A 19,228-nucleotide genomic window follows, 5' to 3' on the forward strand; every position below is an offset into this window, starting at 1 on the left:
TATAAACAAAGATCTCGATGATCCAATATAACTGTCACTTCACCACACAGAGGCTCGTAACCAGAAGAAATACGTCTCTCTGTTTTTGTGGGACATGGTCTGCTGTGTAATTTATGGACTAGTTTGAGCTCTGTAAGTTGTCTCTGCTACATCACAGGCTGAGAAGATGTGTCATACATCAGACAGATGTTTTCAGCTTTCATCCGAGATAAAAAGACATGTGACTATATCCTCGAGTGGCAGAAAGGCATCAGCAGTCAGAGATCATACTGCTGGAAAAATCTGATAATATATAAGAAGATTTTGTAATAGATTCTGGTCCATTGGGTGGTCCATCCAAGTTGCTTATCCAAAGCGGTCTACCTACCCTAAACAGGTTGAGTAAGATGCAAGTGTGAAGAAACAATCTGAAAATGATCTTGATCGTGAATATTCAATAGGTGACATAACATTTGGCAAGCAGCCCTGACAGACACTTACTGGGAACTCTGTTGATGGCTCGCAGGGGCCTGAGCACCCGCACAGTCCGAATGGCTGACAGGCTGGCATTATGACCGTCCAGTGAGTACTCCATCATCCTGTGGCGTAGAGAAGAACAAACATACCTCAGTTTCAACTTCGAGCGTCAGACAGTGAACGTCAAACTCTAATAACCTTTCCATGTGTCAATATTATGTGAGAATAATGGCAGAAAGGTGGTTTTATAAGACAAGTCTTGATGTGTTTATTACTCTGTTTTATTTAAAGGTCAATTTACACAACAAAGGCAATGTCTTTCGAATATTCAATCAATCTGAGGGTTGGGACGGCTCGGAGTAATTCTATTTCCCAACTGAGTTCCTGTAAATTGAATAGTGAGTCCCCGCTGATTCGCTTTACTCTGGTGATAATGGCTAAATACATGAGTGACATGTGAGAAAGAGGTAGGATTTCTCACCCGGCCATGACTATGAAGAAGTCCAGGCGGTTCCACGTGTCGCCAAGGTAACACTTTGATCCAAAAATCCCCAGGGCGATCATTTTAATGACCATCTCCACAGCAAAGAAAGCGAAGATGCAGTCATCAAATGCCTGTGGACACAGACCACATTATTATCTGAATACAGTAGGGCATTTTACAGAAGAGGTAGAACAGACGTAACATTATATAAGAAGACAATGAAAACTGTGCCAGAGGCAAAGAAGATCAGCTATGGTTTATGTTTTCTAGTAGTTTTGCTTCTGGAAAATTTCCCCCAATACCCATACAACCCAGGGAAATAAAAGTCTACAAAAACAAAATGCCACTGTCTGTGATATCTGGCCAAGCTTCCCATAACCCCTGAAACCTGGGCATGCCACAAAGCATGGACTAAAACCCAAACTGGTCATGGCACACTCTTTCATAAACAGACACTGGATGGAAAATATATATAACAAGCAAGTAGAATAAAGGGTAAGGTACAATTTATGGAAAATTTCAGATTCTCTTCTCAGAGGCTCCAAGAAAGGTTTTGAACCCTAAGCAACACATAAAAATTCCTTAATGTACATTATATTGCGCTTCTGTCAAGAGGTCCTCCTAAAAGTTACACAGTGCACCTTTTAGACTCCTGTGTCTCAGATATTTCTCATGAGATAAAAACCCAGTTCACTAGTTCACCTGCGTATTAATAATTAATGGTAAATGAACTTGGCTTGCTGTCCTCTAAGGGAGCTGTGAACCTTCAGGGAGAGCGAACCTGAGCCCAAATTCAACCCCCTGCAACAGAACTACACGGAGGAAGAAAAAGAGCAGTGAAGGAGCAGATGGGGAGGAGGAGAAATGCTGAAAGAATTGCAGCTGGACATGGAGGCTGCCTTATAGACGGTTTCAGCAGTAACAAAATAAACAAATGGCTTTCGTGGAACAAATTAAACTTACGGTAGATATATGCAAAGAATCAATAACAATAAGGTACTTTCAGAGTAGTTTATTTCTGATAACAAGCTAAATAAATAACAAGTAGCTTAAATCATAGCTTAAGCGTATCAAAAACTACACTGACCTATCGTTACTGTGTAAAATGTGTACTATACAGTTAATTTATACGATGTTAACTATAGATTGGCTGCCAAACCTCCCTTCACATAGCATTGATCCATGTTTGCATTCTCCCCTTGTCTTTAGGAAACCAAAACATTTGTTATTTTTTTACAATGTATTTGTTCCATAGTTCAGTTCAGCCACTAGCCAGACCATTCAATAAACAGAGACCCCAAGTTAAAGGCAGGATGTTTGATCTCTGAAAGCCAATGTTGAAATTTGAAATCACCTAAACAAACACACCCCTACCCCAATAGAATCTGGACCTTCTGTTGATAAACCCGCCCCACACATATGCAACCCAGGCAATGATTGATGTTGGTTAGTAGACACACCCCTTACTGCTGATTGGCTACATGTGTGTTTTGGTAGTCGGCCCGACTCCCTTTTCCAAAGTGTTTTTCAAAAATCATGCACCCCGCCTTTAAGTTCCGTCTAGATGTGTAACCGCGACAACTTGTGTACATCCAATGAAAGTGTCTATATACGCTCTTTGATTGACAGGCCTGAATGTTTAGGCTCCTCCTGAACCTACGTTTAGAACGTCATATATTTCACAAATTAGAGCTTTTTAGATGAGATCTTAACAATTTCACAAACTGAGATATGCCAAGTATCCAAAAGTCAATATTATCAGTTTTAAGAAAAACACCTGAGACTGCGTTGATTCTGAAATTATACTAAACTGATATCTCTGATAACTGATAATCTGAGCTATAAATAAGAACACTTTGAGTAAACATTTTCTCTAAATTACTGCAAAATGTCTAAAATAGAAATTAAGGTTTTGACAGAAAAGATCAAATTCTATATGGTTTAGTAATTTTGTGTAAAGAAATGCAATTCCTGCAGCTTTGTCCAAAGGGTTTAAGTCATTTTAGGGGTCACTGTATCTTTAAAGGAAAACACCACTGTTTTTGAATATTTTACTATGTTCTTACCTCAACTTAGACAAATTAATAAATACCTATCTTTTTTCAATGCGTGCACTTAGTCTTTGTGCAGCGCGTTGTGATTGTGTTGGCATTTGGCCTGGCCCCATTCATTCCTTAGGATCCAAACAGGAATGAATTTAGAAGCCACCAAACACTTTTATGTTTTTCCTATTTAAAGACTGTTACATGAGTAGTTAACCGAGTAAGTATGGTGTCACAAAATAAAACATGACAATTTTTAAGCGGATAAAAAATGAGAACTATATTGTTTGGCGGAAGAGCACTTCAAGTGATGATGTTACTGCGCGTGCTGAGATTCCTGTTGGGATCCTAAGAAATGAATAAGAGGTTAGACTAAATGCTAACACATTCACGACGCGTTGAACAAAGATTATGTGGAAGCATTGAAAAAAAGATATGGTATGTCTTTATGGTATGTATTAATTCGTCTAAGTTGAGGTAAGAACATAGTAAAATATTGACAAATGGTGGTGTTTTCCTTTAAATGGTATGATGTGGTATTTTAGTGAGACTCACCTGTAGGATGACACACCACTCAGACTGGCACTTGAGGTCCTCACATGGCTGGAACATACCCAGAGTCACACAGTTCAACAGGATCACCAGCATGCTCACATGCTCGAACCATGTGCACATGAGTTAAGGAAATATATCACAACACATATTAAGCAAAGAGATTGAAAAGTTATAATGTTTTAGACAAATTAATGACAAATCAATTTAATATAAGACTAAACAAGTACGATCTCTTCTGTAGAACAAATATATTTACAGCAAGTGTGACCCTTCACGTGAAATCTCATAATCTAATTTTAGTAGTATCAAATTTGATTTTACTCACTGATTTCACTTTAATTTCAATTTTCTTAGTCAATATTAAAAAATATCAAATTTATATTTTAACAGAATGTTCTTTATGTAAGATAATATATATAAATGAAGATTCGATATATCCAATTTAACCATAGTAGCAATTTATCAAGAATTCAACCAGTTGTAGAGGCATAGCATGTTCTTCATGATCCTGATCTGCTAAATTATTTAGTGAGTACAACAGGAACATGGTGAAATCTGTTTCAGCCGCACGACTTTTGCTTCCACTGCTGTCTGAGATGTCAGATAGAATGAGAGCCATTAGCAACGATGCCGAAACAAGCTGCTTCTGCTGTCATAGACCTGACCTATCAGCACCTCCGCTGGTGCTGTCTGCTGCACTCAATACCACCACCATCATGTCCATCACCACCGGACATCACACGTCTTCGGACCGAAGGACGACAACAATTCCTCTACTCGCACACCATCAACACCCCCAGGATACTGCAGATATGTTGTTCCTGAGAGCTCTAAACAAGCCTGTCAGAAGCCATCTATGATCTGGCATCACTCATACGTCATCTTTAAAACATCTGTGCTTGAAACCCTCCAAGGACCCAATCATATTTCTTAAGGTTGAAGTGTCAGTCTTGATGTACCGAGAGCTTCTCAACTCATGTTTAATGCAAATCTCCTAATCTAAGTGAGGAAAATGATGCCCACTTGCTATTCTAGACACAAATGAGAAATTTGAATAAAGCTGCTGTCTCATTTACATAAGCATCATACCATCAAAGCACAAAGGAGCGGTGAATAAGATCAAGATTTTCAAATCACCTGTGTCTGCTTTTAAAAAGGTGTAACAAAAATCTGGAATGGGGGAATAAGTCTTTATAAATAACAATTTTAGAAGTGTTAAGATGTATTTTTCAACCTGAAAATATTAATAAGATCCAATACATGATTTCCCAGCTGATGGACTGTGGTCACCTGGCAGCTGATGGTACATCAGGATGAAAGACTTTGAGTAGAAATCCTCATAGACTGGAGATGACCTCAGTGCTTGAGAGCAGATCCCACGTCACTTGACATACACTTTATTATATACAGATGCTTTTTATGTGAAAGATTAGAAATAGAGAGGTCTTTAATAAATCATGTCATATATTAAGAGACCTGAAGGACACATAACAGTACGGGTGACACAGTAACATGCTACAATTCCCACTCCAGAGTCAGAGTGACTTTAATCAATAATCTGTCACTTCAAAAATAATAGTTTTTTTTCAGTGGCACTATGATCTGTCTTACAACCTTAATCAGGAGAGGAACAACTAAAGCACTGTCCCAGTGTTGATGGATTACCAAAATGGTCCCCCATAGTTTAGTCTACTGTACTCACTGGGCCAGGGAAAAAGGACCTCTCCAAAAATACCTAGTCCCAGGCCTTTAGTGACTGCCCTTAAAAGGACAATGTAAATACTTTACTACTAAAATAAGATTTTTAAATCTTTTTCCCAAAGCCAAATCAAGTGAGGAGGCAAAATGTCAGCTGTGTTACAGTGTAGCATTAATGTTCCTTCTGTGACTATACATAACCCAATCTGTGAAAACCCAGCTAAAGTATTTTTTGTGATTTATTTCATAATGTAAAGAACATTTTGTAAAAAAAAACTTTCATATCTTTAGTATTGACTGAGCAAGGTCAAAGATTAAAACCAATGACTGATATCAGACTTTAATGATTGTAAGACTAGCACACAGTAGATTTCATAGACAGCGTCACATAATCTCTCATTATGCTATCAGTTGCATTCTGTACACTTTTTCTAGTATACATTATTCAATTTGCACTGTTTATGCAACATTATGCCCTAAAAAAAAACAGCAAATGCTACAGAATATAAACTGTCAGAAAAAACGTCCAAAATGGTCCCTAGCTGTCACCCGCACATTACCCTTTCCAAAAGTACACATTTGAACCTAAAAAGTTTATTACAGTACCTTAGAGGTAAATATTTGTACCAAAGAGTTCATATTAGTACACAGTAAAAAAAACTTTGCTGCCTTAAAATGTATAAGTTTAATAAGTTGATTTATAAGTCATTTCAACTTATTATCATTTATCTTGACTAGAGATGAGTTGTTATAACTACAGGTCAGTTGTTATAACTTATAAAATTAAGTTGACTTTTCTACACTTTATTTTATAAGTTGTGACAACTCATTTCTGTTGACATGACTTGTAAATCACGACTAACGCGACTAAGATGGCGGCATTACCGGATGCAAGTTATTTTGGTTTATAAAGTTTTAAATGTGGATATTTCTACAACGAAACTGTGCGGATTACCCTCAGAACGACTTTGTTTATCATCGTGGAGCCGTTTGGATTTATCTTGTGAAGGATGGATGCACACTTTTTGGACTTGAATGCCCATAACTTCACATTTGATTAACTGAATAATCTAAAACATTTTCTAAAATAACTGAAAATGTCATTGTCTGAAAAATGATGGACATATGCATCTCGGACGGCTTCGGGGTGAGTAAATCATGGGTTCAATATAATTTTTGGCCGAACTATGCCTTTAAGAAGTTTTTATGGTTATCTGTAATACCGCGATTATCCACTAGATGGCAGATTACCCAATTTATTATTATTTATTAATTTTACACTCTGTGTATGTTTTGATAATCGTTCTGAATCTGATCTCTAACAAAATTCCTTCACAAAAATGCAATTATTTCAGCTTTTTGCTAAAAAAATTTTTTTGACGAAAAAAACATATTTAAGAGTTTATAAGCAGTGAAAAAATATAGATAGAATTAAAGTTTTTTTTTTCCCGTTTTGTTTGTTTAAAAGCAGATGGTCTGTTCTTTTATTTGATATATTTGTATGTTTATATATATTTTAAAAGAAAAATTTCCTGAAAGGCGTTTTGTGAAACTTTTGTGAAAATCACAAAAAAATGCTGGCGGGGAATGAGTTAAAGGGCACTGCCCCAGTGACAACTACACTCCAAGGGGCTAATCACACCAAACGCGTTTAAACGCTTGGAACGTGGCACTGCCATTTTTTTAAAAAGAGCAGTGCGACGCGGATTTTTATATGGCTAGGCAACCACCAAGTTGCGAAAGACGCGAATGACGTCGGCTGCTTTTCCGCTCTCAGCCCTCCTTCAAAAACGTGTGCTACGACCGCTTTTGGTGTGATTGGCCCCTAAGAAAGAATGTGTTCATTTTTTTAATTTGTTTGTGCTATGCTTTTAACACATTGTGTGTCATTTTGTGTTGATTTTGTGTTAAAATAAAACACAAGTTGTGTTAAAAGAACAAAATGTGTTGTTCCAATAATAACACAAGAGATGTGTATTCTGGGACAATGCATTTAGTGTGTTGTCTCTAAACTAACACTAATTGTGTTGTTTTTAACACATCCGTCATTTGTTTCTGACAGTATACTGGGTTTTTAAGCTATTTTAGGTAATTGAATTTAACTGAAGTCTCCACGTATTGTTTTAATGTAGTTTTGTAAGCTCACCGCAGTAATTTACAGAGGTTTCTGCAGTCTCAGAGAAAAGTTATATGACTTTGATGTCTACAAGGAGCTGCTTTTGTGCGAGAGATCATCTGTCCTTGAAGGAATCACAAAGCTATGGTAGACTGGCTCTTCTATCACTCTTTCATGTGAACATCTGCCGCACGGCTACATCTGTGCGTTACAACAAAACTGCAGCATCTCTATTCCCTGAAAGCATCAGCTAATGCCATAACTACAACCCACTAACATGCAAATGCATGACTCATTGGAAAAGTATTGAGTTTGGAAATCACACTTTGAGCTCAAATCCCTGTTTTTCTAGCATTTGGCATCGTGTCACTGCATAAATAAAACATTTAGTTGGCAATTAAAGCAATAGTAAGAAGAAATAATTAATAGAGGTGTTCATTTACACATTCTAGGTGCTAATGTGGGTTTTTGGCACTGCTTTATAGATTATCAGCAGTAGTTCTCCATTATTTATTTTCTTTGTTACCGCTCAAGGCAACAAATATTATAATGCTAATCTGTTTATAATACAAGGAGAAAGCGATCTGTTGTAGCATTTACATTAATCTCAGAGTTGCTCAGCTGGAGCAGTACCCCTTAAAATGATATTAAACAAAGTTTAGTAAGGGAAATTTAAAGCAGTTGTTCTCAAACTTTCTCGGGGTGCGGCCCCCCCTGTGTACGGTGCATCTCTTCGTGCCCCCCCCAAAGAAAATTTATTTTCTTTGGGGGGGGGGCAGTTTGAGAACCAATGGTTTAAGGTACTTAAGGCTTGTGCTTTATCCTGAATAAGTCACTGTTAAGGAGATGAAGGCACTCAGCTTCGCATCTTGCCTAAAAACGCCCTTCGGTCAAGATTGATTCCATCATACAGCACAGTCTCTCGTACCTTATTGCTTACAAAAGGTTTGATAAAAAAATTAATGTTCACCAAAGAAAGCTAAGATGCTAATACCCGTTAAAACAAAAAGGATATCCTCTCTCCAAATGACAAATGAACTTTATCTGACCTTCAGTTTCACATGGACTTGCCAGCATCGTACTCGTAGCAAGAACGCAGAGCAACAGAAGCTGCAGGTGTCACTACTCACTGTCAAAGTAAATAATTGAATTACTCGCTGAGGTGAAAAGGATAAATGAAGCTATCACACTGATTAAGGCAGGAAAACTGTCACGATGTGGCACCTAAACGAATGGACCCTACTGACACGAGAGTGACCGGGATCTTAGGATTCAGCTGACTCATCAGATCGCAACAGCTCGCAGCAGAGACCCGTTTCTCCTTTCCACTTCACGTTCATTAGCAGAGAGCAAATTCAATCAGGGCGATCTGAAATAACATTTGCTAATGGGTTCAGATGGTCCACACCCCAGGGAAAGATTATATAACATGGTTGTTCGAGACAGGGTTCATGTATGGACACAGGAGACAGTAGATGGCTTACAAGAACCCTAATTCAGTATACAGTATCTAATTTGCATAAACTCTCAGAAAAAAGGTACATGGACAGAAGACGATTTAATTTGTATCTTACAGTTTGTCATTGAAATCTCCCAGTTCAAAGACAATCGTAAAGGTGCGTAAAGATCGTACAGTGTACACTAGGGCTAAGCCTTCTTGTTTCTGCGCATGTATCAGATATGCTCAGCTGACTGATCCTCTTACTCTTAAATCTAAATAAATTCTTAGAATACACTTTTTCTCAACTGGTGTTAGCAGCGCAAAGGTCACGAGTTTGATTCCCAGTGAACATACATACTGATAAAATGAATACCTTGATTGCACTTTAAGTCGCTTTGGATTAAAGCATCTGCCAAATGCTTAAATTTAAATGTACTGTAAAGGTCAGTGACCTGCTATTTCATCTTTATTTTCTGTGGCATCCATTTACTCTAAATCTCTTTCTTTAGCTATGACTGAAGATCTGACCTTTTCTTTTATCTGTTTCTTTTATCTGCACATGACTACCGGATGTCATCTCATTTCTGTTTTACATTCTGTTAAACTCCCTGAACTTCCTGTTTATCTGTGACAGAATCCTTTAACTAGTTTAACCTACAAAATGTCATACATCAACAGGGCTCGCCTTCAAGACTGTGCTGGCCAACCAATTTCAACAAACTTCATTACTTCAGGTGGAAAAACATATTATAGTCCCAAGTAGGACCTACGCCATAGGCTGAGTGTAGCCTGATGGGCACCTCTCAAAAAATGTCCTCTCACCCTAAGCGCTGTGATTGGTCCGCTGGAACCCCTCCTATCAGGTCAAAAAAATCTGTGTTCCTCGTAGGCTACGCATTCTAACTTGCAATAGTAAAAACAAAGATAAGCCAAGCTGGAAAGAGATTTAACTTAAAGTGACATGCTAATTTTCAAGCTCCCCTATAGTGAAACATTTGATTTTTACCGTTTTGGAATCCATTCAGCTGATCTCTGGGTCTGGCGCTACCACTTTTACCATAGTTTAGCACAATCCATTCAATCCGATTAGACCATTCACAACGTGCTAAAAAATGACCAAATAGTTTTTTCTATTACCTAGTTACATCGTGTACTAACACCGACAGAAAATTAAAAGTTGCGATTTTCTAGGCAGATATGGTTAGGACTATACTCTCATTCTGGCGTAATGATCAAGGACTTTGCTTCTGTAACACGGCTGCATCAGGCACAATGATATTACGCACTGCCCCAAAATAATAGTCCCCTTGGTTACTTTCAATAGCAGGGGAGTTTTTAAATTTTAGTTTTTAAGTTTTAAATAGAAAAAATATCGAAACACTTTGATTAGTTTTGAGCACGATGCTAATGGTCTAATCGGATTCAATGGATTATGCTAAGCTAAGCTAAAAGTGGTACCGCCAGACCTGGAGATCGGTTGAATGGATTCCAAAACTGTAAAAATAAAATGTTTAACTCTAGGGGAGCTGGAAAATTAGAATATTTTCAAAAAAGTGTGTCCATTTAAGCTGCAACAAAAGTTGCTGTCTATTTACCTACATGCTGGTCTTCGCAAATCACACAACTGCTGTTTTTTTATTCTTCCTCTTTTGTGGGTTTACTTATAGACATTATATACGTAGATGCCTCATGATGTGTTGGAGGAACGTAATCCAGCGTCGCCGCCATATTGGTTGGCTCAATCTGAGGCACCAGAGTCAATCTGAGGCACCAGAGAGCGAGCAACTATGCCCATATTTTGTGCAGTTTACGATTGCAATGACCGGCATAGTATTGATACAAGATCGCATGGGATTACCTTTCACAAGTAAGATTGAACAATAATTTTGGATATTTAACCATTTACAATATTATGTCATTGTAATTAACGTAACTTATATGTAACCAAACAGTGCAAAAATCCGGTAAAAATTCAGTGAGTTATGATTATTGTAGTTGGGGATATACCTTCCTCAATAGAAATAAATGCAGGGGGCACATTGGCAACCCATTCAAGATGGCAGCCACGCTGATACGTCAGCTCCAATAGGCAGCGTCAGTCTATGAGGCATCTACGTATATAATGTCTATGGGTTTACTAGCCAAGCTGCTTCTTCTTTGGATGATGTACTGCGGTCTGCATGTGTAACTGCATGTCATCGCGGACAACGACGCAGAAGTATAAATGAAAACTGACAGTGGACACCAAAATATATACTAGCTTGGCAATTTATTTAGTTTGATAAACTTACACACTCTATAACCTGTGATTATGAACATAGATAAGCAGAAGGTTTGTAGAACGGAGTAGCAGGAGACGGGGAATTTATCATTGTCAGGTGGCTGTATTCCCCCGACTATTCTGAAACAGATTCAGCTGATCTGAGAACAGCACCAGGCCAGCTGTGCTACAAGAGAACCTGCTGATCATATCCAAACCATCATCACTTCTATTAGTCTACACAACAAGCTGCTGTTAAAGACTAACATTTGAAGAAAGGTGAAAAACTCCCTGGAGCAAAAACTGATTTAAATGATCAATCACTGCTGTACCAGAATCTACTGATACTGTAAAGAGAATAGGAAAGATGCTTCAGTTAAAGTCAAGGTCAAACTAAAGTTATACAAACAGTGACAGTAAAAAAAGTTGTTGTCAAATAGTGACTTCAAAAAGAAAGCATTGTCTTCACAAGGGTTTGCTTAACTATTATTTTGTTAAAGGAGTGGTTCAATGGTATTTAATGCATTCTGACTTATTAACACAGTTATAGAGTTGTTTTCTCAAACTAATCATAGGCAAAGTGTCAAAAAAGCAGTTGGGCGTGTTACAGAGTATTTCAACCCATTCTCACTCCCCAAGGTGTCAAAATCTGAAGCATGTTCAAACACCTTCAGGGTCAGTATGAAGACGCGAAGGGTGCCCCTATGCGTCACCATATCGACGAAATGGGAACTCCGTTGCTTTCATGCTAATCCCTCAGCGTCGGATACAGACAAAAGGGAATCCGGGAAGGTGATGCCGTGACGTTATGTGACGATCGGCAGGATCATGCCGCCTCTGGACGGCAACCACCCAATCCCTGTTCCAAATCTTTTATCATTGTCGCTTGGGGTTGAGGTCAGAACGACTTTCTGTTACATAAAATTACAACCTTACCCAAACCCAACTCTAACCCTACCCCCAAGCGACAATGGTTTAAAAATCAGAAGACAAAAAGTATAAACCAATACAGACATCCTAACCCAAACCCGAACTCTAACCCTAACCCCAAGCAACAATGGCTTAAAAATCAGAAAACAAAATGTATAAACCAATACTTAAACTGACATCCAAACCCCAAGTTTAACCCCAACCCCAAGTGACAATGGTTTAAAAATTGAAAAAAAAATTGAGTAGTTACCGTCCAGAAGCGACATGATCCTGCCGATCGTCGTATAACGTGACAGCATCACCTTCCGGGATTCCCTTTCGTCTATATCCGACGCTGAGGGATTAGCATGAAAGCAACGGAGTTCCCATTTCGTCGATATAGTGACGCATAGGGGCACCCTTCGCGTATTCATATTGACGCTGAAGGCGTTTGAACATGCTTCAGATTTTGACGCCTTGGGGAGTGAGAATGTGTTGAGTATTTTTGTGCCGAACGCACTTCGCCAGGGTTTGTACAAGTTTCCGAAAGTTTTTTCGATTAACCAGCTGACGTTTCAGGGGTTTCTATACGTATCACTTCTTTATATGGGCACTTCCCCCGGAAAACCCCGCCCACCCGTCAATCAGCGGGAGACGCTAGAACTTACAAACATCACATCACATGACAGCTTTGTTTAATTTCAAAACTCAACAATGGGATGAATGAAGAAGTGTGTTTTTGAATGTAAGGAGAAGAAAGACAGCCTTATGGAGACAACACTCTAAAAATGGCTGGGTTACTTTTGACCCATAATGGGTAAATATTGGACAGAACACATGCTGGGTTAAAAATTACCCTGTGCTGGGTTAAAATGACCCAATGTTGGGTTGTTGTCATGCAACCATGGGGTATAATACCCCACCAGTTGGGTTAAAATAACCCAGCATTGGGTCAATTTCTAACCCAGCACATGTTCTGTCCAATATTTACCAATTATGGGTCAAAAATAACCCAGCCATTTTTAGAGTGAATGGATATAGTTTATTATAGCAGCGGAGTTTTGCGTGTGTGTTTGATGCGCTGGATTTCATTGAAAAGTCCTAAACGGGTCATGAGTTGCATGCGGTAAGTAAGACTTCTGTCTTATGTTGGAAATAGTTGAGTGCATATAATATAAATGACACAAACATGTAGTGAATCATAAGTTAAACAGTGTTGTATAGTGTTGCATGACTCGTACTCGCTCCTCTCGCGGTAGTAACTCCTTCATTTTTTCGTAGGTTATCGGAAAGAATTGGTAAAGCTAATCTTTCTTTTATAAATCTGATTAAACTAAAGACTCTTCAGAGATATAAAGGATGTAATACTACTCTATAGGTACTCCAAATTAACATCAGGATTGCAGAAATAGCGTGTGTTATGTGAGCTTTAATTTAAAAACATTGAAATATCTTAGCCTTCTAGTTGTGGTAGTAATGCTAATACTAATAGTATCTCCCATTAGCATTTTATTGCATTACCATGTGGAGGTCTTTAAAACATTAACAGGAACATTTTAAAATATTTCAGCGAATGTTGTCCACTAAACACTTTTTAAAGAACTGTCCACAGGGTGTATAAATTACAATATTTGGCAGCACCTTTGAAAAATCTTTTACTAAATATAAAAATGTCCAGCATAGACAACAGCAGATCAATTACCACAGCGCCCATGCTTCCCTACAATAACATCTTCAGTCTTTAAAAATCAATTACTGTGGCTGTTATGCAGCATTTACAATATTGGATTACAAAAAACATGACACACTCAAAGGTTGGAAAAAATGAGGTATTCCCTTACCAACAGACAGAAGTGTGTTTACTTTACCGAGGGGGACAATTAGCACCTGGGTGTTTCCCAAAAGAAGCTCACAATATTTAGCATGAAAAAAACTTGATCTAGAAGAGTTAATTAGCCCTGTCAACATTCATGCCAAAAACATTTTGCAGGCATCAGGGAATATCGCTTACAAAAATTTTTCATCTTTCCAATAGAGAATTGAAACTGTTATGGGCAATGCTGAAACAATCATAATGGTCCCTCAGGGCCCGTGCTGCTCTAACACAAGTATACATCATGTGTGGATTCACATCAGTGGGAATGATCTAGCGCCCAGACCAAGGTGAAAATGAAGCGTGTGCAAGAGTCTCGGGCTATCCAGGAATAGTAAGGCATCTGGATTTAAAGACCCCCAGGTCGACCCAACACGCCAGTTGTCCTCTCCTCTTAACCTATTAGCTGTTTGCAGAGAATGCACAATGTCATGATTGAACAAGGCCCTACGTTGTGTCCTTGAGGTAAGATTCCTTTTATTTCACCTAAATCAAAAAAAGGGACGCACAGATGTGCACAGAGCAAATAGGATTACTGCTGTTCTGCAAAACGGTGATGTGAAGGTTACGGCACGTTTTCAATCTCCAAATAATCTTCCCAACTGGACTGTAACTGTTTATCACACAAGTGCACTTCTAACCGTGGGTTTACACCAGACGCGAGTTCAACGATTTGCGCGAGGAGATTACATACAAAGTAAATGCAAAGACGCAATGAGATGCGTCCTCGCGTGGGGCGATGCGAATGACGCGATATGGGTGGCATGTTTACAGCGAAAACATGCGCTATTCGTCTCAAACGCATCTTCGCCCAAGCTGAAAAGTTCAACTCGAGCGAAAAATGTGCGTGACACAAAGTTAAATCCCGCGAGTAATCTAGAGCGAGTAACGCGATGCCCCACGTTTGGTGTACATAGCAACAAATAAAGCAAACACTGTAGCCTTTTTGTCAAATCAACATATATTTTTTATGTTATTTTAACTTTTTATTTTATTTTAAATTTAAGTTAAACAATTTTACTTGTTTTTATAAGTTATGTCTACTTATCACAGGTCAAGACTTAAAATAGTAGTTTAAATTGACTTGTAAAAAACAAAGTTGTTTTAACTTCATGCTGCAATTTTTTTTCACAGCATACTGTGCAGCAAATTAAAAAAGCTATCTGGAAGGTAAACAATAGAGACAGGCTACATACTTTATGTTGATTGCATTGATTAAATTTGTGCATGAGAAAAAGCTCACAGATGACACACAGTTTTATAGTTTTCTGGTTGCTTGGTAACAGCAGGGACAGCCGTGGACTGGGACAGGCCATCTGCGGTGTGACACACCAACAGAGAAAAATGATTTATACAGGAACAGAGTAGAATCACAGACTGACACTTTATCATTAAAATCATCTAAGATGCACCTAAACAACTCGCAATTGACAAGAGAGAGAAAAAAGACAGAAAGTGAAAACTGCAATGCTGTTTTTTAAACTATTGGTCTTACTGCACAAGCAAATATCACTGACATGCTTTTTTCCTTTAGGGTTGGCATGCTATGAACTAAGAACTACAGTATTAATGTATGGTGTAAGGCAATAAAACAAACCGTATTAGGACTAATACAATATTGCTTTTAACAACATAACATGAAATGGTTAAATGTGTCTGTGTATCCCCTGATATCAGCTCATTAAAATGTATTCATTTGCAATCCTTTCAACAATCACTTGCCAAATCATACTTTAATGTGATTATAGTTGCAATATCCAAAAATGTCCAAACAATTTTTTTTGCTGAACACGAATGTAGTAGATATTTGTAAACAAGCTGGAAGCAGAAGCACCATTGATTTCCATGGTAGGAAAATTATATGCCGGTCAATGGTACTCAAAAACAGTTTATTTACGAAAATTGCTCAAATTATCTTCCTTTGTGTTTAGCAGAACAAAGAAATGTATACAGGTTTGTAACAACAGGCGGGTAAGGGAATGATGACATCATTTTCCTTTTTGGGTGAACTATCCCTTTAAAGGGGCCATATCATGAAAATGACTTTTTCCATTAAGTGCCATAATTGGGTTTAAGTGCTGTAATTGGGTCCTCAGTGCTTCTATCAAACTAGAAAATGTGAAAAAGATCAACCCAGTAACTTAGTTTTGGTAAACCATTTTTTGCAAGCAAGTGAAAAAATAGGTCATTTAAATTTAGCTCCACTTATGACATCATAAGTGGAGCCAAATTAAATGAACAATTTTTTCCTTTCCTATTGACTGTCTTCTTATACTAATACCGCCCCCTTAATCTGCACTATCCAACCACGGCACTGTCATTTAGTGCAGATAGAAAGAGAGAGAGAGAGAAATAATTGACAGCACAATTGGGTTTCAATTTCAACAAACCCACCCATCAATGTGATCAGTGTTTGCATTTCATCAGCTCATTTGCATTTTAAAGGACACACCCAAAATGGCACATTTTTGCACACACCTACAAAGTGTCAATTTTAACATGCTATAATAAATTATCTGGTATTTTGAACTAAAACTTCACATACGTTCTCTGGGGAAACCAAAGATTAATTTTACATCTTAAAAAAGTTTTGTGACATGGCACCTTTAAATAACAAATCCTCTAGGTCAGTTTTCAGTTCTATCTACTAAATTGTGTTTGAAAAGTCTATATTATTAACCACTCTTGTATGATTTTACTTTGTTAAAGCGTAAAACATCCTGTTGGATTGACTAGGCAACGTAATACTTCAAGCAAATGGAAAGACTGAGACCATCATGAGATATCGAATTCTTTTTCAACCACATTCAAAAACATTGAATGTTTTGTGCTAAAACAGTCAATGCAATCTGACAAAAATAAGAGATAATACTGTATAAACAACTAAGTCAGTCAGGAATATAATGAAGTAGTGTCAAAGATGCTGTTACATAACAAGACATAGTTCTTTCAAGCGAACAAGTAGTAAACAGCCACTGTGTGTGTTGCATCATTAAAATTTCCTTTGATTAGACAATCTTATCTGTGCTTGTAACTATTTAATTCCTTTAAAATTCTTAGTTGCATGCAGGAAAGAAGAAACATGGCTAAAATTGCCTCCTATGATACAATGGGGGGGGGGGGGGGTACAATAATCAGAAGCGAAAGAGGGAACAGAAAGAAATAATTACATTTGTTTCTACTTTGGTTCTCTCCATAGAAGCACCTGTCTGCCTCATAGACTATCTAAGTATTTCATCTGTTTCCCCTCCCCACAAACCCATATGCAGCCTATATTGGATTAAAATATCTAAACTGAACTGAGAACTGAACACTTTTATGAGATATCGCAATGCCTTTTACTGTACTTGTGTCAATCTTATACGGTGATATTGCTATAGCAGCAGTCTCAGATGAACACCTGTTTTTCCAAATCACATTACAGCTCCATTAGGCTGACTGAGTCAGAGAGGACTGGGGTCATCATAACACAGTAAATTACTTTAATCTAGTAAACTGGAGAGATGTCACTTCCTTAGAACATGATCAGTCAAGAGAAATCTATTCGTTTTTTTTTTATGATTCTGAGATGTGTTTTAAAATATATTTCTTATGTCCATAATGTTAATAACCGATCTGGGGTACCATTCATTCACATGGTATTATATTTTAAAATATATTTCTAATGTCCATATTACTGTCTAATTTTCACTGTACTGTAAATCTATTTAATAATGTTAACTTACTAGAGCAAAGATCTAGTTCCTTAAAGGGATAGTTCACTGAAAATTTTTAATTGTGTCATCATTTACTCACCCTCAAGTTTTTCCAAACCTAAATTAATCTAAATTTCTTAATTGCTAAACACAAATGAAGATATTTAGAAAAATGTTAATAACCGATCTGGGGCACCATTCACTTATTATATTATATTTTACTACTATAAAAGTCAATGGTGCCCCAGATCCGCTTGATTAAAACATTCTTCAAAATATATTCATTTGTATTCAGCAGAACAAAAATATATATAGAAGTTTGGAACAGCGCAAGAAAGAGTAAATTATAAAATGTTCAATTTTCGTTGCACTATCCCTTTAAAATGTGAAATGGATGTTAATGCTGTCAGTACAGATTAGTCCATTTTCTTAAAAATAATTTACTCACCACCATGTCATCCAAAATGTTGATGTTTTTCTTAATTCAGCTGAGAAGATTTTTTTTTTTTTTGGAGGAAAACATTACAGGATTTTTCTTATTTTAATGGACTTTAATGGACCCCAACACTTAACACTTTAAAAGACTATAAATGATCCCACACGAGGCATAAGGGTCTTATCTACTAAAACGATTGTCATTTTTGACAAGAAAAATAAAAGATATGCACTTTTAAACCACAACTTCTCGTCTTCCTTCGGTCGTGTGATGCGCCATTACGCGACCTCACGCAATACGTCATCACGTCAAGAGGTTACGGATGACGTATGCGAAACTACGCCTCCCAGTGTTTACAAGTGGGTTGAAAGAGGACCGTTCCGACGTTGTTGTATGTTGAAAAATACTAATTAATGTCTTTGTGTCAGTTTATTGTTTAAAATTGACCGCAAATATGCGTTTCATATATGTAACACGTGACCTTTCTACGTCACTATGCAATTACGTGAGGTCGCACTGGCGCTTCACAAGACAGGAGATAGACGAGAAGTTGGGGTTTAAAAGTGCATGTTTTTTATTTTTCTTGTCAAAAATGACAATCGTTTCGCTAGACAAGACCCTTATGCCTCGTTTGAGATTGTTTAGAAACTCCATTGAAAAAAACTGTTAAGTGTTGAGTTAAGTGTTGGGTTCCATTAAAGTCCATTAAAATGAGAAAAATCCTGGAATGTTTTCCTCAAAAACATCATTTCTTCTCGACTGAACAAAGAAAGACATCAACATTTTGGATGACATAGTGGTGAGTAAATTATCTGGATTTTTTTTTTAAGAAAATGGACTAATCCTTAAAGATATGTGTACATTTGGTACCAATATGAACCTTTGAGGTGTACTAATATGCACTCTTTGGTACCAATATTTACCTTTGAGGTATTAATAAACCCCTTGTGTACAGATGTGTCCGTTTTTGGACAGAGTATCGCCCCAGTGATAGCTAGGGACCATTTTTTTCTGACAGTGTACTGTAGCTCTGAGGCAATTGTAACACTTACCACAAAATACACATGATCTGACTATTTTGAAAAATGCTGCATTTATACTATTAAAGACGACATCTGACTCATCATCATATCAATATATTATATAAAGGATTTAACTTCAGATAATTATGTAAAGTTTGATTTTTGCTTTAAAAAAACACTTTCCTGAAAGCTCAAATAATAAGCTAGATAATAAGATATACATTTTACTTAAATTATACAA

At 37.4% G+C, this 19,228-nt stretch overlaps 1 protein-coding gene across 1 annotated transcript in view; it reads right to left on the reverse strand.

The window, feature by feature from the left end:
- Positions 1 to 19,228, reverse strand: part of cacna1ha (calcium channel, voltage-dependent, T type, alpha 1H subunit a) — a 113,942-nt gene that overhangs the window by 55,168 nt on the left and 39,546 nt on the right. Inside the window, exons 3-5 of the mRNA XM_055191472.2 lie at positions 3,538 to 3,647; positions 938 to 1,071; positions 481 to 578 (exon numbers count right to left, since the gene is read on the reverse strand). Of these exons, the coding sequence (XP_055047447.2) occupies positions 481 to 578; positions 938 to 1,071; positions 3,538 to 3,647 (342 nt within the window). The remainder of the gene's footprint in view (positions 1 to 480; positions 579 to 937; positions 1,072 to 3,537; positions 3,648 to 19,228) is intronic.

Source organism: Misgurnus anguillicaudatus, chromosome 19, assembly GCF_027580225.2.
Source record: "Misgurnus anguillicaudatus chromosome 19, ASM2758022v2, whole genome shotgun sequence".
In the NCBI taxonomy this organism is placed as follows: domain Eukaryota; kingdom Metazoa; phylum Chordata; class Actinopteri; order Cypriniformes; family Cobitidae; genus Misgurnus; species Misgurnus anguillicaudatus.